The 27042-nt window shown below is 52.2% G+C and overlaps 1 protein-coding gene across 3 annotated transcripts; it reads right to left on the reverse strand.

The window, feature by feature from the left end:
- On the reverse strand, window positions 1-24183 carry KANK4 (KN motif and ankyrin repeat domains 4). Of its 3 annotated transcripts, none has more exons than XM_071565363.1 (10): window positions 24119-24183; window positions 11960-12041; window positions 8727-10607; window positions 7707-7818; window positions 6157-6384; window positions 5543-5630; window positions 4949-5168; window positions 3512-3654; window positions 2278-2478; window positions 1-1536 (listed from the first exon to the last, which is right to left on the reverse strand). In XM_071565363.1, exons 2-10 carry the CDS (start codon window positions 11973-11975, stop codon window positions 1447-1449), a joined length of 2979 nt encoding a protein of 992 aa, XP_071421464.1. In that variant the 5' UTR covers window positions 11976-12041; window positions 24119-24183; the 3' UTR covers window positions 1-1446. The 3 variants fall into 3 exon arrangements, with proteins under 3 accessions (XP_071421464.1, XP_071421465.1, XP_071421463.1); XM_071565364.1 differs by lacking the exon at window positions 24119-24183 and adding an exon at window positions 14974-15120 and having other exon boundaries at window positions 8727-10604; XM_071565362.1 differs by lacking the exon at window positions 24119-24183 and adding an exon at window positions 14974-15120.
- Window positions 24184-27042: the final 2859 nt, after the last annotated feature.

The raw sequence follows: 27042 nt of genomic DNA on the forward strand, positions 1-27042 counted from the left end.
AAGGTTTCACTCGGTTTATTTAGACATAAAGGAGGTAATTGCATTTTGGGATACAGCTAAAAAAGGCAGATAGACGCTGGAGATAGTGAGCGCTTCGGACTAAAAACATGGAGTAAGGAAAGAAAACAGAGCAGACAGCAGATTTCCATGGAAAATGGGGCAGGGGCTGACCTCCCCTCCCTGCAAGGCAGGAAGGATGGGGGCTCAAGGCAGCTGAAGAGATAGTTTGTCATGATGCGAACTGACTTAGAATGACCAAAGTGGGCCAGGATTCACCTCTGTTGAGTAACAAAAAAAGAGTATTAGCTTATAGGGAAAGTTGCTTTTGGTGGTGGCAGGGAGAGCTGGGGTTGCTCTGCTGGTGGTGGTGTCCAGCTCCAACAAAACCAACAGAGAGCATCCAGTGGCTCCTGATGCAGCACAACAAGGAGGTTTGGAAAAGTGGGACCTGAGCCCACCCTCCCTCTCTGTCAGCAGCAGAAAGATTCAAGAAAAACTCTGCCCTGTGTGTGATCTGAAGTGATGCTGGAGCCTGTGGGTGGTGGGGGAGGCCCTGAGCCATCCAATTCCATCAGCTAAATCATGGCACAGCTTTACACAGGGCTTTGGGCATGTTGAAGTTGAGCACGAGGGAAATCACAGAGCAGAAGTTTGTCCAAAAGGCATCTGTCAGTCCACAAAACTCTTGGACAGGCATCTCTCAGTCCACAAAACTCTTGGACAGTATTAACACATCCTGGGATGGGAATCTGTTGTGATCTTGTGCTTGGGATACCCTGATCCGCCCCACTGTGATGCACAGAGCATGTCAATGGGCTGAGCTTCCCCGTTAGCTCAAACTTAATTAGGAAAAAATAAGAGCCATATGGTAATTCCAGATCCAGGCAAAACAATGTCTGTGTGTTTGGGTCTGGCATACTCAAATATTTTCCTAGAGCATTAATTTTTAATTCTTCCATCAGACCTGCATAAGCAAACATAAATAGGATTTTATGCTTTCCATAATCCATCCAGCTTGTGTTTGTTGTTACATATACTGAGGAATCACTGCCTGCCACTACTTACAGAGGAGCTGATAATAAATATTAGGACACAAACTTACAAGTTAAATGAGCTACAGTTAAGTAGTCGATTAAAAGGACACCCATAATCTAAGGTTACAAAAGACTAAGTATTGCTTTGCTAATGTGCTTTTCTCCTTCATTTCAGTCGCTCACCTGCCAAACCTATACCAGGAGGAGCAGATAGAAGAGTCTGTTTGTGGCACTGCAGATTTGGGGCTGTGAGTGGGATGAATGAGGAGAATTAGACACAGGGAAGGTCCTCAGGTAAGGCAGGCAGGGTCCCTGCCCTGGAAACCCACTGGCTCGGCCCTGCCACAGCAGGGATGTTGGAGGGGCAGCTGTTTGTTCCAGTTGCCCGTCCTGGCTCCTTCTCCCTGCCGGGTCACGCTGACAGGGATGGGCTGCGCTCCACGTGTGCTCTCAGGAGCGCCGCGATGTCCCCGCGGGCCAGCGACAGCGCCGAGTTCCCACCCTGCGGGGAGCGAGGAGGTCAGACATCACCAAATCCCTGCCCCTGTCCCCCGCCCGCCCTGCTGCGGCCCCAAAACCTCCTTCCCTCCGGTTCCTCCCTGCTCTGCAATGAGTCACCGTCCTGCAAACCTCCCTCTGCGCCTCAGCCTCAACCACACCAAACACACCCCTGCGGTGCCTCCGCCTGGCCCCGGTGCCCTCACGCCTGTCTTAGACAAAACTGGATTTTAATTAGAAAATAGTTCCGTAACTCTGAACTCAGCCATGTGGCCCAGCAGGAGGAATTTCCACCATCCGGCTGTGCTGCTCCCAGCCCAGCCCCGTCCCACACGTTCCCCAGGGAGGAGTCTGTTCTGAGGGAAGAGTTAATTCCTGCTAATTTCTTGGAGCTGAAGCTCTGCTAATTCCATATGTCCAGAGTTTCATCTGTTTTTTCAGGTTTACACCAGGCTGGACCCTTCCCCGCAGTGCTCCTGCCCAAGCTGTGGCTGGGATGCAGGATGTCACAGCTATGGCTGGGATGCAGGATGCTCTCACAGCCACCCATCCACAGCACAGCAAGCACCAAAACCAGGGGTGCTCTCCTAAAAGTGATCCCTTGATCAGAAAATGGATTGAAATTGCACTTGTTCGCTTAAACACCCCCCCCCCACTCTCAGGGATTGCTGTCTGATCCCACATGAGCTCTCCCTCCCTGGGGCAGTGAGGCTCAGTGGGACAGAGCACGGTGCTGGAGCCTCACCTTGTCTGTCAGCGTGATCTGGCAGCCAGGCTGGGCCAGGAGCAGTCTGACAATGTCCACGTTGCCCTGTCGACAGGCCACCATCAGGGCCGTGGTGCCCTCCTCGTCCTGCAGGTTGACATCAGCCTGGCAGGACAGCAGGGCTCGCACCATGTCGTCCCGCTCGTGGCTCACCCCCAGCATCAGGGCGGTCTGGCCTCCCTGCGGGGTCACAGGGAGAGGCTGAGCACGCCCTGCCCACCACCCCCGACAGTCCTGCCCTTCACACTGCTGAGATAACAACAACAATGAATGTTGCTGCATATGTGGGATCGTAGGATCACTCAGGTTGGCAAAACCCTCTGTGACGAGTCCAGCTGTAACCCAGCACTGCCAAGCCCACCACTAGCCCATGTTCCATAACCATATAGCACAACATTGCATAGTATTATTGCACTGAACATACATAACAATAATAATTCTTATTAATATTACATATTTCATGTTATTATTAAATCATACTGGGAATCCTCAGCAGGTGGTGCAAGAGATACCCGTTCACTTGCACCACAGCCATGCAGAGGGTCCTGGCAGGTCCATGGCCAAACTGCCCAGCTCCCAGCTGCCCCCAAACATGGGGCCCCCACACCCTCCTGGGCAGTTTAACTTAGACCTAGACTAACTTTTACATTAGTTTGGAAGCATAGCTGGACAAAGGCACTGTCATCCCTGAGACCAAAATATGTGACTCTCCGATGAAGTGCCTGCTCACCTGCAAACCTGGGGCTCCCATACTCTGAGGTCCCCCCCTCACTGCTCCTCTCTGATGTGACTTCTGATTTTTATCTCAGAAAAATTGTTTTGCAATTGTTTTATCTCAGAAAAGTTGTTTAGCCTTTCTTCAGTCTCAGCATTTTGTCCAGCTCTCATGTCTCTTCCCAGTGAGCTGGTGGGTGGCTACGCTGCAACTGAGCTGAGGTTGCTTTTGAACTCTTGGGAAGCAGCAACTCCAACCCAATACCCGCTGTTGAGTTGCAGGTACAGTGTGAGGAACCCAAACTATACCCTCCAACCTGAGATCTCCATGGGGACATGATGATGCCACAGCTTGAACTGGCATCACACAAGCAAAGGCTGTAAATAAGAAGCCAGAGCTCCTAAGGATGCTTTTGCCAAAAAAACACCCACCCACAGCCGTGTCACCATCCCGTACAGGGCCATGCTCCGTTTTCAAGCAAACCCCAGGGCCACACACCTGGGCAGATCTGAGGTTGACATCCCCCTCCCTCAGCAGCCTCATCACCACCTCCATGTCCTGGCGGGTCTCAGCGGCCGCCAGCGGCGTGAGCATCACGGCCGTGTAGCCAGCGCGGTTCTGTAGGTCCAGTCGGCACACCCCTTCAGGGGATGGGTTCACCAAGAGGGAACAGGAGGCAGAGTGTGAGTTATAAAACATGTGGCATCTCATACTCCCAGAAAAAGGAATTATTCTGTAATTATACAGGATTGAGATTTATCTGTGTTAAATATCCAGGGTTGTGAGCGCAGCGTTAAATGGCCCCTGGTGCTACAGTTAATTACAACTGCTGAGGTCAACTCAATTAACTTTGGAGACCACAACAAATAAAAATAAAAGGGGGATAATTAATGCCTTGAGCACATGCTGGTTGTGGAGCTGTAGGCTGTTTTCTTTGGCTCCCGTGGCAAGGGAGCAGCAGAAAGATGACTGTCACCCAGTGGGCATGGAAATCATCCTGGCTCCGTTTCACTCATTTTTCACTTCAAAGAGCCCATTTCCAGCTCCACCACGAGGAATGAGCCTTGTCTGGGGGGTGAGGGCTCAGGTCCAGCCTTCCCCCAGGGACCAGCTGCCTCAGTGACTCTGCAGAAGGGGACAAACCCTTCCCTCCCTGCGCCACCGCAGCAGCAACAATTGGGTTATAGATGTGTATGATAATCTGCCATTTCCCAAACATTTAACGGATTGTCTGGCCCATGAGAAAAGGCCAAAGTGCCTTCATTCTCTCGGAGCACGCGCACATTTTTGCCCTGTACAAGCTCAGCTGAGAGTTTTGTTCTTTCATTGCAACACGAGTTGAAAGTTCAATAGTTTAACATGGAGATTTTCTGCAGTGTACAGGGCAGTTGTTGTGCTCTCAGGGGTTTGAGCCTCCTGCCCCAAGGCATCCCACCTGGACTGGGGCCATGAGGGACAACCCTTTGGGTACAGGCACCCTGAGCCATCCCCAAAATCAGACTGAAAAACCCTCAAGGTGTGTGAGGGCACTTATGTCCCACAGCCGTGGGCCCAGGTATGGGCTATGGGGGAGGATGCTGATCTTCAGGTCAACCCTGTCTCCTGGATGGACCATGGCCCCATGTGTGTATTTTGGATGGACCTTGGCCCATATTTGTCTCCCAGATGGACCTTGACCCCATGTTTGTATGCTAGATGGCTCCCTTGAATGCAAGTCGTAGTTGGTCCCCATGCCCATCTCCTTTTGCTCCTGACTGAGCTCCCTGGGAGGCCCCTGTACCTTCATCCCTGTTTGCCATGTCTGGGACTGTTCATGAACCCCCACTACCTAGCTCTGCACACTGTGTCCATCACCTTTGGCCCCATGACCCACTGGTCCCACTCCCACACCCAACCAAAGCCATGGCTGAGCAAAGCAGCTGTTCCTGTTCCTACCTGTGTCCAACAGGAGCTTCGCCACCGGGAAGTTGGAGTGGGAGACACTGTAGTGAAGAGCCGTGTTGCCATTCCTGTCGGTCACGTTCACCATCATCTTCAGGAGCTGGGGCTGGATGGCCCCCAGTGCCCTGAGATACGCTGCCACCACCTCTGGCCTGGAGGACTTGTGGCTGGACACCTGGAACCACTCCTGGCAGATGGAGCCGAGGACGTGCCGCTGAAAACACCGAGGTGTCCCCGTGACTGTTGGGGTCCCTGCACAGCAGTGGCTGCCCCAGCTGCTCCCCCCACGTGCTCTGGCATTGCCCAGAAGCATTCAGCCTGTGGTTTGGTGATTACTGCTACAGCTTGAGGGAGAAAGGAATTTCCTGTGGTAGCTTGGGTGAGTAAGCAGACAAAGCCTTCATCTTCTTTTTTTCCCCCCTCCTCTTCCATTCCTTTTGGCTATTCTAAAACTCAGATGTCACCTCACCCTGCTCTCCTCACAAAGCTGTCCTTGGCATGGTCACGCACAGACTGCAATGCACCATTGGGATAATCTTACCCATTAAACTGAACCATGTCTGAAATGGGATTAGAAAATATCTGTACCAGATACTTGTCACTTGTGGTGCAGATTTCGGAGAGGTGTTCGCTGAGGAGCTGGCAGTTGGCAAGGAAATCTTCAGAGGGTCTGCATCTAGAGGGGAAAGGGTAAATCCATCATGGGACAGGACTTGCAGGAGGCATGGAGGCAGGTAGGACAACATGCAGTTTAGGGTAGAATATGTTCAACACTTATTTAAGTGCTTAACTTTATGAACAGAAGTTGTTCCAAGTTAACAGCGATTTTAGGTACAAAGTTAAGCGCTAAAATAAGGGTTTAAACCCAAAGTCACAGATTCATGTGGTCAACTTCATCTATTACAAGATTCCTTAAAGTGGAAAAAAAATCTTATTCCTGAATCTGCAAAGAACTTTACCAAGAAACTTCATGTGAGAGGGGAGAAATGAGCTAACTCTCACCAAATATGACTCAGTCTTTTCCAGTGAAGCACAGGGCCTGAATCAATCCCCATTAGATTTTGTGTTAACTTAGAAAATATTTAGCTCTTTAAAGCTACAGAGGTCAGTGCTGCCATTCCACAGGGCAGATGAAGCCCTGACCCCAGCCCTGCAGGGCCTTGGGTGCCGTGGCTGTGGGATCACCACCTGGTTCTGGTTACCTGTCAGCCTCATGCTGAGAGCCAGTTGCTGCTTCTGCTGCTGGTGGCTCCTGCTGCTCATTGTTCTCACTCTTCTCCTGGGAGGGTGTCCCTGAGGAAGCCCCCTTGCTTTCACCTGCAGCATCCTCCTGTGTGGGCTCCACGCCGTCGCCCCTCGTCTCGCTCTCGGCGTCGCCGTCTGACGCGCTGTCTTCACAACTTGTGTCTTCGCTTGAGGTCGTTTCGTAGCTATTTGAGGACACCACATGTTACTCACTCCTTCCCCATCTGCAGCCACAGGGCCTGACCAAGACTCATTGACTCCAATGGGCCTTGGGTGAAGCCCGGAGAGACAACAAGCGAGTTAAAAGGTCTGAGCTGCAGCCAAACTTGGGGTTAGTCTGGTTTGGGCTCCTTAAGCCAGCAGGAGCGTGACAGAAGCAGTTAATGAGCAGCAGGCAAGGTTACTTCAGGGACTACCCAGCGGGTTTGGAGGCATGTCCATGGCACAAGCCCCAGTGTGGCCAGGCAAGGGCTGTGTGCCACCTCCCTGCTGGGAGCTGCTGGCACGGTGTGGCAAGGTGGAACTGGCGGTGTCAGCAACCTCGAGGACCACTAGACAAGAACTGTGTTTGCAGCTCCAGCACAGGCCTGAGTCCACCATCCGAGCAGCCCCACAATTCTCCTCTGACAATTCTCCTCTGATTGTCTTAAAAGTATCAATAACCTCTTCCAGGAGACAGAACATTTCGCTCTGAGTGACCCTGAAATGTTTCTCAGTCAAGATTCCTGCACTCCCTACAAGTCATACCCTTTTGGTAGAAGCAGCTCTGCACAAATAGAGTGAGTGACACCTGATGCTCCCAGCAATGGGAAATCAGAGGAGCGTGTGTGAGCAGAAACCAGCACCCAAGCTCGTACAGGTAGTTGTTTGCAGAGCACAGGGGCAGTGGGACACATCCTGCCCTCTTCCTGCAGCACACGTAGAGGATGTGCCAGTGCTGCTCTCAGAGATGCACCCACAGCACGTGCTGCTGTCTTTGGGGACAGGCCAGAGAGTGTTACATACTGGATACACATGGAACAGGGTGATGGAGCACAACCTAAAGTACAGGTCTCCTTCACCCTGAGGGAATTCCTTATTTACCAAAGAGTCTTTTCCAGGCCCTGAGCTGTCACTGGAGCGTGGAGGCAGGTTAGTGGCAGCGTGCCCACCCAGGCAGTGCTGAATCCTCCAAAACCCACCAGAGTCAGTGGGAATCTTCCCATGGAATCTTCCCATGGAATCTTCCCATCTTCCCCAGCTGGGTTTTGGATGAAGCCCCAAGAGATGGATGTGCAGAGAGTGTCAGTCCCCAGCATGTCCCTCGCTGCCCTGAAAACACCAACATCTTTTCTACAGGGTTATGCACAGATTATCAGTGCTGGGTTAAAGAAGGGAGAAAGAGGCTCCATTTCAACTGGCCTTTTAATCAAGAGGTTTGGAGGGGAAAAGAGGGGGGAAGAGAATGACTTCTCCAGCTATGCAGAGGAGATTAAAAGCCAGTTTTATCTTCTGAACGGATGCTTACCCACCATTTACCCCAACAAACTGAAGATTCTTTTTGGTCCCATTGCCTCCTGCATGGAAACCATAACCTTTCTTTTTCATGATGGATTTAAGACTTGTAGTTGGAGAGTTTTCTACCAAAATACAAAATAACAGATTAATTAAGCAGATGTGCCATAATTAGCAATAATTATTCCCAATCTCTAGCAACAAACTACAGATCATAACCATAAGCATCTTACTTTATCTTATAAGAGTCTTTTCACGTCTTGCAAAACTATGGATGCAGTTGGCCACAACCTGACCCTGCCCTACCACCTTTAAATACAGGTCTCAAACGTCTCCAAGTGACTGGGAATATAAAGGAAGTGACTGGGAATTATATATGTGTCCTATGAATATAATGTAGATTTTACATTTTTTTTTCCAGTACTATTGTATTGGAAATTTCCTATATAAACTCCTATAATACTACATGGATGAGTCTTTCCTCTGGACTTCGAATAGTCTCTATGTATTGCTTACAAGTAATAGGGCACTTATCTATTTGCAAGCCCCCTTCTCCTAGCAGTGAACAGCCACTGGGTTCTCATCTTGATATAAAATCAGATTATTTCAGATGTGAGTGGGGACAGGTCTTTCCCCAGCCTAGGTGCTCAGTAGTTTAACTGGTTTGGGCTCTGGAGAACTCCATGCTGATTTACCTCAGATGAGCACCAGTCACATATTCCTGCAATCTGAGATGTCCAATGCAATTAAAAGAAAATGTTTATTTGATGCAACAGTCCCCAGGACAGCTGCTTTTGGAAGCTGATCCTGCATATAACTGAACCATGACTTTTATCAGTTCCTACATCATTTTGTTTGCTTTTTTAATTTCAGATCCATAACTTGTGATGTGCAGAGATTTGCCTTTCTCATCATGTTCAGGAGGGACTATTTCTGATCTGACTGACAACTGTTCCACCACATCCCCTCTGCTCAACGCTGGAATAAATGGTAAGAGATTGGGCCCAGACACGTTGATGCCAATATTATTTACCCAACTGTTGATAGTGCGTGTTTGAATTCTCCTTATCCGCAGGCCCTTGTGTAGAGTAGGCAGACAGCAGGGAGTTTAGGGAATTAACTAATTGGTTCTGGATGGAGCTGAGCTTGGAGGCTGGCTGCTTGATGGCGCTCGCCAGCTCAGGGTACCCGTGCTCCAAACACAGCCACTGCTCCTGCAGCAGCTCCTGGATCCTCTTCACGTACTGGCCGATGGGGTCGACAGCAGGGAGATCCTCATGCTTGGGGGGGCCTTCCCCTTCCAGCCCTTCCCGAGGCTGCTCCTCCCCAGGGCCTGCCTTGCCCCCTTGGTTGGTGTCCGTGGTGAGGCTCTGAGTGTCACGGTTGTTCCGGTGGTTCTGGTTGTCCTCGCCGAGGTGCTCGTCGATCTGCAGCTGGGTGAAGGCCGGAGCACGAAGTCCAGCCTCGCTGCTGCCTTCACCAAAATGTCCAGGTCCCTCTCCACTGACTCTGTCACGAGCATCTGCCAGTCCCTGCTCTCTCCAAGCACCCAGCTCCATTGCCTGTGCGTTGTCTGCTGTGTGGGTACTGCAGCCTATGGATTTGGTGGAGAGTGGGATATTTACATTGATGCCTTTATCCTGGGCTTGCCTGGCCCCGGGCACCTGTGAGAGGTCAGTGTTCACCGCAGCATCGAGGAACTGCAAGGCCCTGGCACTGCGCTGCAACCTCAGCTCGGCCTCTTTGGACTTCTCCTGGCACAGCTGCTCTTCCAGCTGAGCTTTGGAGCTGGCCAGTAGCTTAATGCTTTTCTCCTTCTCCTTGATCTCATGGTCCTGCTGCTCTAGCACTGCCCTGACCCGCTCGAGTTCCTCTTTCTTCTTGCCCAGCTGCTCCTCCAGATCAGCGATCTGCTGCTTCAGTGCCACGACCCCGCCAGGCTCTCCAGCATCAGCAGCCTGCAGAACACCACTCTCCTTGTCCTCTCCAGCCTGGACATTCCCCTCCTCACCTTCCTTCAGCACGTTCAGATCCATTTCACTCACACTGAGCCCCCGTTCCCCAGGGTTCGTGTTCTCTGAGAGCTGGAGGGCAGTTGGTGATGCCGATTCACCCCCAGCCACATCGAAGGAACCTCTGGCATCGGCAGCATCTCCCTCCTCGGCTCCGCTCTCCATCACCACCTGCAGTTGTGGTGCCGGGGGATGCTGGTTCTGCCACGGGGGCTGCATGGACACCAGCGCCGGGACAACCCCACCGGGATGCCCTAAGGAGATGTCTTGGTCCAAGCTCCCCTCCCGGGGGAGCTTTAACACGGTGCTGTCCGAGCTGGGGCGAGAGGTGCTTTCAGAGCCACTCTGGTCTCGGCAGTGCTGGGCAGGGGGCGGCAGGGGAGAGGGTGCCCTCCCGTCCCCCGGGGGGGTCTGGCCGGGGGGCAGAGCATCGGGCATGCTGGAGGTTCTCAGCAGCTGGGGCCGCCCCCGGAGCTCGCCCTCCGGCCACCCCAGCTCCGCCTGCCGCCGCGTCTCCGCCAGAAGGGCTTTCCTCCGGTAACTCGGCTCGTCGGCTGCCGGCAGGGCTGCCTCGGGGGGCAGAAGGGCACGGGGGGTCTCCTCCCCCAGGGATGCCTTTCGCTGCGGGAAGGAGCAGGTCGCCGTCCAGCTCTTGCTGGGAGCAGCGGTGCAGCTGCGGGAGCCGTTCTCGGGTAGGCTGAAGTTTCGGGGCAAGGTGCTGAATTTGGGCTGCTTGGCTCTGCGGTGGATGTGGACCCTTCTGATGGTGTTCCCTTTCTCGATGTCATCCACGTACTTCAGGAAGTCCAGGTCCAAGTGAAAGCCGTACGGCGTCTCCAGGGAGTAGGGGAGGCTGCGGGGCTGCTCCCTCTCCCCCGCGGGTTTGGGTGCCTGGCCGTCTGCTGGAACAACCCAGAAAAAAGAGATGATTGAATTCTGCAAACAAGAAAAGATGTTTAGAGCAGGGGGAGATGGTTTTGCTCTTTTCCTCTCAGTTTTGGGCAGGTGGGGGCTGCGGGTTGTGGTGAAGCTGCACAGAGATTCAGCAACATGAGCCAAGCTCCGATCCGGTTTTCCAGAAGTGAATCAGATAATTGTTGCACCAAGGAAGCTGAAAATTTGCTGAAATCATGGCTCTAATTGGCAATTAAGCAAACAGCAGGTTTTGCAGGCAGAGCTATATCTCTGTGTAAGTATAAAGAGCTGCCTGATGGATAATAAATGCAGCTCAATAACAGAAGGTGGGACCAATCTGCGACGACAACATTTTTCAAGGCTTTTGGTTTGGTTTTAACTTTCCAGTGGCATAAGAGGTGCTGTGCACGCCAAGCAGGAAAATCATTGCATTGCATCGCTTTGTCTGCAAACACCAGGTCACAAATTATTCCTTGGAAATGATGGATAGGGCAGTGGGCAGAGGCTGCACCCAGCCAGCACCAGCAGCTCACGGCTGCATCCATGCGGAACACGTGCAGCCCAAGGTGACCAGCTCACAGCGCCGAGTGTGGCATTTAATTGAGGCAAATCACCACCAAATGTGTGACACTGGGTTTGCCCACCCTGCCACTGCAGCCCCAGAGCCCCCAGGCTCTGCTTTAACACAGCTTAATACAGTCACCTCCAGCCTGCAAAAATTCACAGCCTCCACATCTCCACCCCGAGGGTCTCAACAGTTAAACTGCTGCATCACTGATCGTTTTCTTCATGCAGCAAGTCCCTGAAATCACAGTGGTTTGGGCTGCCTTGCACCTCTGAGCTCAGTGAGGATGAGGAGGAGCAGCTCGAGCAGGAGAAACCAGGTCCTGTGGCTGATTCCTGTTTCAATCCTGGTGCAGCAGCTGGTGAGAACCAGGATAATTTGGCATGGGTTTTGGTACTGCTTCTCACAGAGCATGCTGAGATGCAGACACCGCTCGGATGGGAAGCAGCACATGGAACTCAGAGGAAGGACAGAGGGAAGACATCACGTGGGGTAACAGGGCCCAAGAGCAAAGCCTGGATGGTGGAAGCAAGATCTGTCCTGCCAACACACCACAGAGGACAGGAGGACAAATATGTGCTGATTTAGAGCTGGGACCTCACTTTGCTGTGGTTTAGGCAGTTTGCATAATACATGAATGATGAATTTTTTATCTCCTGGCCCCACATCTATAGAGAACAGGTTATTTACAGTATTTCTGGTAAGGAAAATACTCCAAGGTTGAGTTTTTTTCAAGGAACAAATGAGCAAATGAACATCCTGTAGCCTCCATACCTTCTGTCTTCTCCATGGTGGGGTCTAACTGGGCTGTCACTTAAGCATCTTCCGACAGCTAAGGCTGATGAGTCACTTCACCCTTGAAAAAAAATAGAAATGGATACTTTTAATTAAAAAAAAGCTCAAACCACGTGAACTTTATCTTGCCCTACACCTCTTCACAGGCCACCCTCTCCACTTTCCCATACTCTGCAGCCCAGTGGTGTCTGCTGCAGGCTTTGAAGCTGCTGAAATCAATAACTCCTTTTCCAGTGGCAACAACTTGTGCTTCAGAGACACACCCCAGGTAGCTGTTCTTATAAAACATCCCCTGCATTACAGACAGTTTGGCTGCAAATAAGCACAGACAGATATTTAGGATGCCTTGATATTGATGGCACAGGAACTCTTCAGTGCCTCCTGCAAGCTGGAGGTATCCAAGACAACACAGCATCCCTGAGAACAGGGTTATAAACTACACACAGAAAGAACTGGTCTGTCACCTTTGGGTTTTTTTTTCAATCCTTAACAACCCTTATTCAAACTTGATGTTGACTCTTGTTCAAATGAAAGCTATTCAGAGCACGTCCCCACTGTAACAGAGAACCTCCACCAAACTGCACAGAGCCACAGACAAACTGCTGTCAGCTCAGGGAGGGCTTCAGGTGGAGATCAACCACAGTCAACACTGGGGACTTCACATCCTTACTGGGCTGTGTTGCCCTCCAGCTCCTTCCCATCATCTGGACATGGGGAAGACCCTCCTGGAATATGAAAGATAAAGGCTGGGAACAACAAAGAAAGGCCCTGAGTGAAGTGTCTCTCCTCCAGGACCTTTAAAAAGACACAGGGAGGAGGAGGCAGGGAAGGGCAAAGGAGGTTGATGCAGTTGGATATCACTGTAGGAGATTTCCTGGCTTGTGTGAGAACAAAAACAATGCTCAAAGTGAGAAGGTCTGGTTTTAATTTCTGCTACAGGGGATGAAGTGGGAGTTTCTTGAACAGTAGGTTGTTTGTTTAGGATTTTCCTTAAAGTATCTAATTTGATTCATGGCCAGAGATGGTCCCACAGCCACTTGCAAGTCCATCCCTGCTTCTTCAGTGCCTCCCTGAGCTATGCAAGATTCTCAGGGTTGGCCCAAGCAGTGCACAGCCCATGATGAGCCAGACCCAGCTCACATTCATCTCATGGACCAAACTGTCCAAGTCTGAACTCATTTTCTGTGTGTAATGTTCTGCCTCAGTGAGGGCTTTAGTGCTCGACCACGGATCCAAGCTCAGCTCACATGAAGGGGCTCCAGCTGACCTTTAGCAAACAAAGACCAGCTGAGAAATTAAGTCAAATCCTCATGTGTTGTTACCATAGGACATTGCCCCATCTCTGGAAGTGTCCAGTGCCAGGTTGGACAGGGCTTGGAGCAACCTGGGCTGGTGGAAGGTGTCCCTGCCCATGGCAGGGGATGGGACTGGATGAGCTTTAACGTCCCTTCCAGCCCAAACCATTTTGTGATTCTATGACAGATACTTTGAAAGATGAAAACCTTTTAAAGAAAGAATGAGTTGTCAATCAAGTAGGCATTTTTATTGTTGATGTATAAACAGTCAGCAAGGTTCCAAATGAAGGAGAACATCAAAACTCTCTAAAGGTCCTGCAGGGCTGGTAACTCCTCAGCGCTCACACACACAGATGGCCCACCCAGCACCATGTGAGGACCTGAAACACCTTGTCCAGCAGCTCCTGACGTGCTCTCCAATTAACCACACTCCTTCTATAAAGAGCAATTCCTTCTGTGTCCTCCTGCCAATAAACAGCACGTGCCAGAACAAACACTAACCTCCTCCTCAAATATTGGTTTTTTCTTTAATTTTCAGATTGCAGCCAGTTACAGATCCCAGCTACACTCCACTCCTCTACGCTGTTTATTTAGAAGTGGAGGAAAAGCCAGTTTTTAATATCTAGATAATTTCATGTATTTGGATCATTTATGAGTTGGCCAGGTCCCAACTCTGCAGCCCACATTGATACTATGACTTCTCTCTTTGGAGAAATCTACTTCAAAATCACCTCGTAAAAGGATGCTGAATGTACCCAACCAGCTTGCTGATGTTTTCCCAGCCCCCCTGGGGCAGCTTAGGCACCAAGCAGATGGCTTAGAGCCAAAAAATACGGCTCCTTGGACCCCCCCCCAGCTGCTATCCCATGCCTGTCCCTAATAAAAATGAGATTAAAAGATGAAGTAATCCACCAGAAGTAGCAGACCCCCACACCCAGAGTCCAGCCCACAATTTGGCACAGGGCAGGACTTTTAGGTGGGTCTCCATCCTGCTAAAACCTGTTACGCTGCCCCCCCCGTCAGGTTCTGTATTTGCTGAGTTTTCCTCTGTTCAATAAAACTGCAGCACCTTTATTTTCCTCTCCAGGCAGGCTCACAACCCTGCTGGTTGTTACCTTTACTACACAGAGCGGCTGTGGGGAGGATTGATCCACACTGGAATTATGCTGCTCTTCTCAAGGCAGGAATAAATACAGAGAAACAGAAGCGGGCAAGCCAAGTATGTGAAAACAGCACAGAGCGAAGTGGTTTTATTCCCTGGGGCAGCCCATTTTCGGGACAATGTACTGTCTTTTTAACTACTCTGGACTCAAACACTGGCTCTTTGCAGTCCCACTTAACCCCTCTAACTCCATCCCAGTTTCCAGGCAATGTGAGCACCCGGCAGCTCCCCCATCCACCCCAGTCAGCAGAAAGAAGAGCACCATTACACCTCAAAACATTTAAATAACAAATTAACTCAGCCACACAGACAAATACATACAAATGTCATTCTCCCAGAGCATCTTCCTAGTCATTTTAAGTAGGAAACAGTTAACCCTGAGCCTATAAATAAGAAGATAATTCAGCATGCTCTCATTAGCTGTAACACCACATTATTTGAGCTCTGCCTGTCTGCTCTCCTGCACTGCAGCAACGGCTTCGGCACTTCGTGGTGAAAGCAAAAACTGTGGTTAGAAAAGCATTTTGTCGTGTTACCTTCTCACGCTGGCACCTGCAAGCCCACCGGGGAGCAGAAGCTCTTGCCTCCCTCAAAAGCATCTTTTCCCATGCCCAGAGCCGGCAGCAAAGGGTTTGGAGCAGCAAACATGTGTCGTGGCTGAACCCCAGCCTTTTCCAGCAGTTAAAAAGTTGGTCAGCTGAGCAGTGACCTTGCTCGGAAAGCAAATACAAGTTTAAACCAAGAAGCACAAAAGAGGGATTGATTTTCCAATAAAGCAGCCCCCAGCTCTCGTATGACCTTTCCGAGGACAGTTCAATCCCGGTGCATAAAATGAGTTACTTTCCACAGAATAGTTATCTTTTCCAGGAAACACAACGCGCTGCCCGGGCTGTCAGGGGGCTGCCTCCCTTATCAGGATTGATTATTGAAGAGACAGTCAATAATTAACGCCGGGGTTGTTGCTATACCTGATGCTGCAGCCGCAGCCGGCGCTCGCCCTCCGCATGCTGCACCCTCCGGGCTGGAGCATTAGCAATTCCATGAGCGCCTCTCCCAAGGAAACGCAATTCAAAGGCAGCAGCTTTAGGAAAGCTGCGCAAGGTCTCAGTGTCTGTAATTTATCCCGCCGGAGCCGCGTTCCCACGCGCGGAGCAGACACAGCCCTTCACCCTTCTCCCCGCAGCTCCGGCCCCCACGGCAACCCAGGGGATGCTCAGTGGGACTGGGACATGGCAGGAGCAGAGGGAGATGCTCAATGGGATGGGGATGTGGCAGGAGCAGAGGGAGATGCTCAATGGGATGGGGACATGGCAGGAGCAGGAGATACTCAGTGGGATGGGGAGATGGCAGGAGCAGTGGGAGATGCTGAATGGGATGTGGCAGGAGCACCAAGAATGCAGCACGGGCAGGAGTTGCCCACTGGGTGCCAATGGGACTCTTGGATAAAACACTCCAGCCCTTTGCACTGGGGTTATCAACCCAAATTCCAAACTGCCGGCAGGGGAGGAGGGGGCAGTGGGCAGAACAGCCACAGTGGAATTGTGGAACTGTGGCTGCCCCATCCCTGGAAGTGTTCAAGGCCAGGTTGGACAGGGCTTGGAGCAACCTGGGCTAGTGGAAGGTGTCCCTGCCCATCGCAGGAGTTGGAATGAGATGACCTTTAATGGCCCTTCCAACCCAAACCATTCTGAGATTCTGTGATTTTGGGCAGGGTACTCGTGGCATGTGGCTCAGTGATGGGCAGACTGCCTATCCCAAGCCCATCCCATGCTCCTGCCCCTTGGGCATCCTGGATTGCTGCCTCCCCGGCCTGGCAACAGGGACAAACCCCTCAGTCTCTGCACTGAACAACCTCATGCTTGCAAAGCCAGAGGGATTCAATCACTGTCCGGGCTGTGAACCTCTTCCAGGGCTGGGAAAGAAAATCCTGGGAAGTGGAGGCACTCCCTGGAACTGGGGGGCTCTCCCCAGGGACTCACATCACAGAGCAGCACCAGCACCAGCACCCTTCCCATCGCTTGACAAGCAGCACAACCAAAATGCTCGTGCTGGGGAGGAAAACCACATCTTGCCACTGTGTGAGAGCAGAGCTGCTGGCACCGCTCCAGCTCCTGCAACCACCAAACGGGACTTCAGCACATCAACTTTGAGGGGAAGCAGAAAAGTTCTGCCTTTGCAGGAAGCAGAGTATCTGAACGTGCCGAGAAGCAGCAATGTTTGTCCTTGCCAGCTCTCCCTGAGGCACAGATGGGTTAACTTCCTACCAGAGGAATGAAAAATAATTTCTGCAGCTGGTTAAATGCCTCCTTTCCCAAACGCTGCCTTCCCCAAATGCCGCCTTTCCCACGCGGCTCCAGCCCACACTGCACAGGGCCAGGACTCGGAGTCGGTGGCTTTCTGCTTTCACAAGCAATTACCGAGCTCGAGGTTCAAAACCAACTTAGGAACCAAATTCTTATGGTTTAGTCATGGTTGTGTGTCTCTTCTGAGCATATTCTGCTGCTTGGGCTCCCCAGAGAAAACAGCCCGATGGAAAAAATATACACATTTCTATATGACACTGATTTTAAAGTAATTCTGAAAGAACTGTTCTGTTTGCCCACTGGAAAGCCCTAGCAGGAAGCTTTAATTTGGAGCATTTCCTTGTTGCAATTACACACATACGACCTACAGTTGTTCCCAGATTTAATCCCCATGGGCCTGAAGAAGTCTGTGACCCTTTAAATAAGCTTTTAATTGGGAACTATGAAGAGAAGGAGTCAAAACATGCAAATTAATTAATTATGGGTTTGTGCTTAATGGATTTACAGACAGCTTCTGATAGCTTTGCCCCAGGGGGCCAGTGCAGAGTGGGAAATGGAGAAGGGGTTCACCTGGGCACGGCTGAAACCACCCCCTGAGCGTGAGAACTGAGGTCATGGCCCAGCACTGCTGCTGTTTCACATTAGGCACTGCAGCTGTCGAAAGAGATTTTGCTTTGCAGGCTTCTCCCAGAGATGAGAGGAACCAGACGGCCTTGGAGTGGCTCAGCAGCCATCCCATCCATCCCTGCATTCCACCACTGCCTTCCTGGGCCCTGGCAGGGCCAGTGGGCAAAGGGGCTGCTGCCTTCCCCTCCCCACATGGAACTGCTGTGGGATGGCAGGTTTGGGCTTCACCAGCTGCCTCCTGTTCCCCTCCACCACACAGATCCATCACAGAATGATCCAGGTTGGAAGGGACAGCTGAGGTCATCCAGTTCCTCCCTGCTCAAGCATGTTACGTGGGATTGTGTCCTGGCTCTGGAGTATCTCCAGAGAGGAGACTCCACACCCTCTCTGGGCAACCTGTTCAGTACTTGGTCACTGCCCAGGAAAGAATTTCTTCCTCATGTCCAGGTGGAACTTCCTGGGCATCAGTTTCTGCCCATTGCCTCTTGTCCTGTTGCTGGGCACCCCTGAGCAGAGCCTGGTCCCTCCTCTGACACCTGCCTTCAGGTACTCCTGTCCATGGATGAGGTCTCCTCTCAGCAACTTCATCTCGAGGATGAACTGGCCCAACTCCCTCAGCTTTTTTTTGTAAGAGAGATGCTCCAGTTCCCTCATCATCTCATACCCCTCCACTGGACCTGCTCCAGGAGCTCCATGTCCTTCTTGTCCTGAGGAGCTCGGAACTGGACACAGCACTCCAGGAGTCCCTCATCAGAGCTGAGCAGAGTGACAGAACCACCTCTGGACAACCCACAGAGGGAGCTGATCCTCAGTATCCAAAGGGTTACACCCAAACCTGCTCCATCCAGGAGGTCTGGATTGCACAACAACCAGCTGAGCTGTTATTGCAAATGGACATACCAGGAATAAATACGGCCTCTTGGGGAATATTTGTTGTACGGAGTTTTCAACTCTGTTTTCACTGCAAAGGAAGGAAAATAACCCATTTCCAGTCTGCTGGGGACATGCACAAGGGTGGGATCTTCACTGTGTGCCATGGGCTGTGATCCACTGCTGCTGGCACAGCCACAGGAAGGACTTTCCCTCCAGGAGGAAAAAAGAAGCTTGAAGTCTTTGTGGGATTAAATAAACATCTAAATAAATAAAAGCAGTTAAAAGTCCTGGTTTGCACTGCAAGGACTTGTCATGAGGTTTTCCAAAGTGAGAGCAAACAGGGTGTCTGCTGGAAGAGATCTGCATACCAGGAGTCCATCAGCCACCTTTCTGAAGAGATCTGCATCCCAGGAATTCATCAGCCACCTTCCTGAGGAGATCTGCATCCCAGGAATTCATCAACCACCTTCCTGAGGAGATCTGCATCCCAGGAATCCATCAGCCACCTTCCTGAGGAGATCTGCATCCCAGGAATTCATCAACCACCTTCCTGAGGAGATCTGCATCCCAGGAATCCATCAGCCACCTTCCTGAAGAAATCTGCATTCCAGGAGTCCATCAACCACCTTGTTGGGTGCACCGGGCATTGCACAACCATCACTGTCAGTGGTCCCAGGACCCACAGCATTCCCTGGCATTGCAGCTCAGGTGTGGGCACACTGCCAGGGGGCAGAAGGCAGCTCAGCAGACCCAAAATTAAAGTGGAGAGCTCAAATAACGCCTGAGCAGCTGCTATAAACCCAACAGAAAGGTAAGTTTCCAAGAGGGATCCATCCCTGCAGCCACACTGTGCTTGCTGGGCAGGCTTCCCTCTGTGCTGGCATCACCCATGGCACATGCCAAGGTGGAGCAGGGCTAGATTTGGGGATGTAAAACCAGCTGCTATGTGGGAAGGGCCTCCATCCCAGGGCCAGGGGATGGTTTCAGCACGTGGCTAATGACACTGGCCCAGCATCTCATCGCACTCCAGGCAGTCACTCCCTCGGCTGCTGCCGGCCCGGGGCATCCCCAGAGCAGAGCTGGGACCTGGAAGCCATTTGTGAGTGCTGGAGAGGAGAGAGCTCCCTCTGCAACTCATTGGCTCGTGGCTGATGATGGAGAGGTCCAGGCTGGCCTCCCACCCTCTCCACAAACTGTGTACCCGGAGCAGTGGAGGCGGCGGATGGGGCTGGAGCTGGGGCTGTGCACATGGAAAACATCCTGGAGGATGAGGGGCCTCCCTGGTGTTTGAAAGGACAGGGTTCACAAGAAATATGAATAATTAACCCAGTGCCACTTAATAAAGGAGATGATCACTTTCAGCAGCCCTTGAGTGTGCAGCCCCTGACAGCCAGTGGTTCTTAAACAGCCATTTCAGGCACCTTCTCCAAAGCCTGTAATAAAGTCGTGTGGGTACTGACTTTATTAAAGCTGCTTATTGCCGTATAATAAATGTTGGGAGCTTCCTGCCAGCATTTCCATTAGAGACAGGGCAGGAAGAGACCTGGAGGTATCAGATATCCAAACTCTCTCCCTCTTTTATGGCTTAGCAGGAGGGAAAATGATCACGTTCACCCCCTCCTCTGATAACCTCTTTTCCGACTGACCTTCAGCTCATTCCAGCCGTGGTCTTACAAAAGCTTTGGTGGATTCTCATGATTTTATCCCATGCCTTGAAAACTGTGGTGTTTTCCCTAAAGTCTCCTTTCCCAGAGCCAGGTGATCAGAAAAACCACCCAAAGCACTGAAACAAAAGCGCTTCATAGTCAGAAGGCAAACAAAAATCTGAGGTGTCTCGTTGCTAATGTTTGCTCTTTTTGCCTCAACCCCACAGGTTTTGAGGGAAAATAATGAAGTCCCTCCTCTGGCTCCTGGACTCTTCCAAGCTGCTGGTTTCCACCTCCGTGGCCTTGGGACAAGTCAAGCTTTGCTGCCATGACACTGAGTAAGTCCCACGTGGTCAAAGAGCTGGTACCAACTTTATGACAATGGAGATGGGGTTTTGAGGAACTCAGCCCATGGCAGAGGGGCTGGAACAAGCTTTAAGGTCCTTCCCAACCCAACCCATTCCAGGATGCCATGAGTAGCTTGGCCAGGGCTTAGTGTATCCCTGGGGTTCCTGAACTCATCCTGCTCAAGAGCCAGAGCTTTGGCACAAGGTGGATTGGAATCATCTGTTTTCTAAGAAAAAACAGAATCCTTTGGGTGTTTTCAGAAGCTGGGTGTGGAGGAACCAACAAACCAACAAACCAAGGGGCTCCTGACTCTTGGGAAAGGCTCTTCCACTTCACTGCTTGCCAAGAAATGAGAGGAAGGTGCTGTGCCGTGTCCAATCCCCTCAGTGCTTACTGAAGATGAAACACCAGAGTTTATGGAACTGGAAAAACTCACCCTGACACCCAAACAGGGATTTCTAAACCCACCAACCTGAGAAATTGCCAAAAAGTGTGTTTGTGTTTGTGGAAGCCGATTGGTGACCCGGTGCCTGTCCTGCCTGACCTCAGGGAGGTCCCACCACCAACACGGCTCCTCCTGTGCTGGAAAAGGCACTCGGAGGTGCTTTTAGGAAATCTTTCTTCTATGTATGCCTGTTGTTCTCCTCTCCCCTGGGTAACCCCTGCAGTCCCCCACGGAGACACAGAGCCATTTTCCATCGATTTCTGGCTGGAGACAAGAAGACTCAGATTGATCATCCTCCTGACAGGTTTAGAAACCTCTTCCAACAGGAACATTTCTTTTTCAGGCCACCTGAAACCACTCTCCACATTGATTGGGACTGCAGAGGGGGTGGAAGTGCCGCCTTCCTCCCCCCCTGGTGATTTCCAGGTGGATGCTGGGAGCCCTCCAGACACAATTCCCATCACTTGTCCAAGTTATGTGAAGTGTTTAGGAAATGGGGACCATTTCCTAAACAGCCATCCATTGCTGGTGTATTTTCAACTTTCTCACTTGCAGCAAGACTCACATTCAGCCCTGGTAGACAGAGGAACTGCTGCAATGGTAATTTAAGATATTCCCACCTGGGAGATGGGGACCTCTCTGTCTGGGTGGCTTTTTCACCACCTTTCACATTTCTAACTCCACCAAATTGCCCATTTTGGCCCTATATTACCACAAGAATGACAATACCTCCTTTTTCAAGTGCTGTTTAAACCCTGGGATGGGCAGGACTGGAGGCTTCCTGAGGCACAGCACCAGAAACGTGAATTCCACTGAGGTCTAAAATAAATAGTGTGAAGAAGGAATTCCCTGCAGCTGGTCCCTCCCCACCACTCTCCCCTGGCATTGTCAGTGTGCCAATGAGCCTGGTCAAGGACTTCTGCCCCAAGCCTTCATGCCCTTTGAGTTGGGGTCAGCCCTTTATTGACCATCCCGCTGCTCTTGAGCGAGGCAGAGTCACATAAGCCCCGTCACAGGGGGCACTGAATGGAAAATACAATAATTTTCCATATTGACTTTTTTTTCTCTAACCAGTAGGGCCATGCTAATCCCCAGAGCTGCTCCCAAAGCTTCCTTGGAAAGGCCCAAGATTGGATGTGCAACACCCAGTGATAAAAATGCAACTTTCAAAATATTTGGCAGCTGTAAAACCACTGGAGGAGGGACCTGAATTGGCACCGAGCTTGTGAATGAGCCTGTATTCATCCAACCAGCCATGCCCCAGGATCTCAACACCCCTCCTGGTGCAAGGAATGTTTTGAGACCAAACCACTCCCTCCCAAAAGGTGCCCAGGCCACAGGACACAGAGGCTGTTTGATGGGAAGCAACACTTCACTCCTGCCTGGTGGCAAATAACTAAGCGGGAATGGGCCAGCCCAGCACAGCAGGAGGGGGTGATCCCTGTACCTGGGAGGTCAAACCTTCCCCACAACAGGACTCTGTGGAAAGGAGCTGAATGTGACACTGGTTTTCTTATTGACAAGTCGTTTGGAACCTGCACCAGGAGACTGACAGAGCCCACAGCAGCAACAGGCTCCCTGACACCTCATCTTCCAGTTCCAGGATTATTTTGATGAATCCATTCACTGATCCCTCCTCAACCATGGATTCCCTGGCCAGGTTGCTGCTGCTCATCGAGCTGGCTGTCATTTCAGCAGATACATTTATTTTTTAAATATTACAATCAAAGAAACACATAATCAATGATAAACCCAAGATCATAGGCTCCTCCCCCTGCCTCATTTACCACTTCAGGAATCATTCAAGAGATCAGCTTTTCCCATTTGGCCCATCCCAAATCAAAGACAAAACACTGGGAAGACTGAAACGGGTCTGAATGCAAATGCTGATGTTTTTACAGTGTTCCCTTTCTGTGCCCATTGCTCTGGTCACCACCCTTACCCTGCATGTGCAATGGTTTTGGGTGTTCACCGCCTTCATTGGGGCAACACAGCTGAAGTATTGAACTCCTGTTTGTGAAATCCTTCCTGGCAGTGTTGCATCCTGGAGCTGTCTGGAAAATGAGACATCCCTGCACAGCACAGCCCCACTTGCACCTCTGGAAGGTGAACATCACACCCAGAGCATCCAGACCGCGACTTCCTCCAGCCTGAACTCACTTGGACCTGCAGCTGAGATTATCCAGCCCACGTTCTGCCATCACCAACCTCCTCTTCTACACACTTCACAGTTCATAGTTCACAGCCATGGTCTATCCCGGAGCGGCAGCTCCCTGTTCCCACTCCCTCTGATGCCTCCCAGAGCACAGCCCGAGCCTGGCACATCTTTCCCTCAGATCAGCACAAGCTGAGGGGACACGCCTGATCCCGGCAGAGCTGGGCTGTTTAGAAATGCCCTGGCAGCCTCCAAGGCGATGCTGCCCGCGATGAGAGGCACTGCCTGTGCCTCCCCCGCCAGTGCCAAACCCGCCGCCGGAGCGGCCCCTCTCTTGGCCCCCGAGGATGCAGAACCCCCGAGCTCAGCCCGGCCCCGCTCTGAACCCGGGCCAGCCCTGCGGCCGAGCCCCAGGGGACTCGCGGCTCAGGGAACCGGAGCACAGCCCTCACCAGCGACAGAGAGGAGCTTCATTGCCAAGGGGTTCGGCGGCCGGACGGCTGGAAAGCCAGCGAGGAAATGGGAAAAGGCTGGAGGCGGCGCGGGTGCCCACGCTCAGCCGGGGAGGCTGCGCTGGGGCTTGGCTCAAACACATCTTCATGGCTGGGCAGGGGTTTATGGCTGGGCTTTGAGGCTAAATACAACTCTGGCTGCTCCGGGATGCTGGGGATTTCCGCCGCATTGCCCGGGGCACGGGGGACCTTCACACGGGGACATCGGGGGGTCTCAGCAGGACTCGGAGCCTTCCTGCCCTCTCCCAGCTGCCCGGCCACGCTCCGTGCCTGTCTCGCACCCAGGGGTGCGCTGGAAGCGCTCCTGTCCAGGGTGATCCAGGAATGATGCTGCCCCCAGACAGGGACCAGGCACGCTGAGCACCCCTGAGCACCCCCAGAGCACTCCTGGAGCATCTTTGCACCCCAAGGAGCTCCCGCAGAGCACCTCTGGAGCACCCCAAGGCACACCGCAAGGAACACCCTTCAAAGCGCTCCCACGTACTCCCTGATCACCTTGGAGCACACTCTGGAGCATCCCCGAGCACTTTCAAAGCATCCCCCTGAACGTCCTCGCTGAGCACCCTTTCAGGCACCCCCAGAGCACCTTCCAGCGCACCCCTGAGTATCCTCAAGTGCACTCCCAAAACCACCCCGAGCATGCCCGGGCACACACCCCAAATTCACTCCTAACCCTCCCGCGGAGCATCCGCAGCCCCTCCGGTGCGGGGCAGTGGGGGCGGCGGGTCCTGGTCCCCCCTTCCGGCTGCGGGTCCCTCCCGGTGCCCCGTACCTGGACCGGCGGAGCGGCGCTCCCAGCCCCGCGATCCCGCTGCTCTCCGGGAGGGGCCCGGGGCGGGACCCGGGGGCGGAGCGGGGCCCGGTGCCCTCCCCCGGGCAGCGGGGCCGGGGGCGGCCCGAGGCAGCGGGGTTGGGCTCCGGACGGGACAGCGGGAGCCGCGGGGAGCGGCTGCCCTGGGAGGCCAGAAATCCACTTTTTCGGGATGTTTTTTTTCCCTTCCCTCATGCCCGCGGTATTTGGTTTAACGCTTTATTTATACTTTTGTAACTCATCCTGTTTGCACAGATGCGGGTGGAGAGCGGCGGGAAGGAAAACCTGCGGGGATGGGCTCGGGATGCAGAACTTGAACTGTGTTTGCACTGGCTGTTCCCTGGCTCGGCCCTTCAGCCCCGGCCGGTTCACGTCGGGCCCTTGGACCTTGATGCAATCGCATGGAGAATAAAGAAAATGCAATCTGAGGTTTAGGTTTTGAGCCTCCCCACGTGCTTGTCGCACCCAGCTATGCAAAATCACTGTCGTGACAGTTCTGGGGACTGGCAGAAATCAGCACTTTAGTGACCCCCAATTGTAACTTCCAAAGGTAAAACTTTTGATTTTCTCTGTCTTTGAGACACAGAGGCAAATCCCAGGCCTGCTCCAGCAGTTCCAGAGTGGGGAGAGCAGCAATGTGGGGGCAGCCACGAGGTCTCCACCTGGGCCAGGAGCTCGATATCCTACAGGGATGGATGGAGCCTCTGGGATCGCCCCTTTCCTCAACAAGAGCCCAAAGAGACCTCAGCTCTGACTGGGAATGTCACTGGTGGGTACCTGAGGGCTGGGATCCAGCTGCTGTCCAGGCAATTCCAGAGCACTCCTGGCAGTCCCAGGCTCCTGCTGAACAGGGAAGGATAAAATCCCATTATCCAGGCCAGGAGTGACTGGGGCTCCAGTGACCAGCTCGGTCTGCCCTCATTCCCATGTGAAGGGCTCAGGTGCTGAATGAGAGGAACACATTTCTTGATGACTGTAACACTGGATCAAAGAATCAAGGGAAAAGTGTGTCTCAAGGGAACCTTTGGGCTTCACTCCATGAGGAAAACCCCTGCTGCTGCTGCTGCTGCTGCTGCTGCTGCTGCTGCTGCTGCTGCTGCTGCTGCTGCTGCTGCTGCTGCTGCTCAGGGGATTCTGGCAGTGCCCAGAACAGAGGGACCATGGGTATCAGAAAGGGTTGGTGGAGGTGGGGAATGACTCCTACTTTATTTTCTTCTCTTGTTCCTGAACAACAACCTACTTTGTGTGGCTTTGGAGACACTGCACCTCTCCTGCTGCTCCCTGGAATGTGCAGCTCAACCATTACCCATCCTCTGGGCTCATCCCAAACCATGACAATCCCTTATGACAACAATGAGGCTTTTGCAGCAGAAACTTCAGGCACCTACAGGAAACTCTTGTGGTCACAGACATTCGGCTGAGCTTGTTTTTGTTCTGCTTTCCCGGGGGTTAGATTAAAGTGCTAAGAAGTGTGCGTGGGGCATAAGAAGTGAAGCACACGCTGCTGTGAGGGCGCCTCAGAAAAGCACCAACTACCAAAAACTCCCTCTTTGAGCGAACAGAATCAAAACTAGTTCCCCTTTTCAGTCACTGAGGTTTTACTTGCTCGATAACGAAGACAAAGAGTCTCTTCTATGAGCTGCAGGCGCTCAGAAGTGTAATGCGTAGCTGGGGAGGACTTGTGTGACCCCTGTTTGATCCAGGAGAATAACGGCGCTTTCAAACAAAACGGGATAAACGAGGACAACTTCGCCGTCTGCACAAATGAAACCTGATAATTTGTTTAAAAGCGGATTAGGTGAATTTGGGGAGAGCTCCAAAGTGGCTGATGCACAGGAACATTGAAGAAGCCTCTGGGATGCAGCTTGCCAGGAGCCAGGAGCCGGGAGGGGACGGCAGGAATGCAGCCACGGCCTCTCCCTCGCTGTCTCCCACCGTGTCCCTCCAACCCCGCGTGTTCCCCGCGACCTATTTCCATCTTGCAAAGTTCAGCTATTCTTAGGCGAGGTTGTGAGTCATTAAGCGCTTTCAGATTGTTTATTTGTCAAACCACAGGCACTTAAATTTACTCCTGCAGCCAGACAACCCGCGCCGAGGGTTTCGTTGTGCCGCAGAAATTACTCGGTGAAATTCCACGGCAAGAGGTCGGTGCTGCCGCCCGGATCCCGCCCAAGGGCTCATCTCAAAGGTCAATATGAGAGGGGAAAGGAACAACAAGAAGAATGTGGTTTCCTACAGCCTTTCACCGCCTGATTTAGCTTTTATGTGTGTTTTTTAAGAGAGGGACTGGACCTTCCTGGCTGGTTGTAATGCCTTGAAGGGTGGGTGGCAGTTTGGATGGTGAGGGACTCCCTGGGGAAGGTTTCCCTACGGAGGTGGGATCACGTCCTCCTGGAGGAGGTCTTTGCCTGCTCAGGAGCAGGGTTTGTCCCTGCAGCTCCCAAGAGCAGGGAGAGAGGAGCAGGGGGAGGCTCCTGCCCCGTGCTGGGAGGAAAACAGAGTGATGTGTTTGGGGCAGGGGCTGATGTGATCACACCCTTTCTGGAAAGGCAGTAATTGCTCTGTAGTATGTTAGTGCCAATACCCATTTTTGTAGGCTCTCTGCAAACTGCTGCCCCTCTGCTGTGCTCACAGGAGCTGCCTTGTATGGTCTGAATGCCAAAATCCTGCCCCATCCACCCGCATGGAGCTGCCATGCCCATGGCCTTCCACTTCTTGGCTGGCAGCATGAACAGGGCAAAATGCTCTTGCAAGTCTCTGGGCACTGCAAGAATACAAATACCAAGCAAAGAAAGCAGCTCAGTTTGGGAGGGTTTCATGGATCATACTACAATCACAGACTATTCTGAGTTGGAAGGGACCCACAAGGATCATTGAGTCCAACT

The sequence above is a fragment of the Pithys albifrons genome, chromosome 10, assembly GCF_047495875.1.
Source record: "Pithys albifrons albifrons isolate INPA30051 chromosome 10, PitAlb_v1, whole genome shotgun sequence".
NCBI classification, from domain to species: domain Eukaryota; kingdom Metazoa; phylum Chordata; class Aves; order Passeriformes; family Thamnophilidae; genus Pithys; species Pithys albifrons.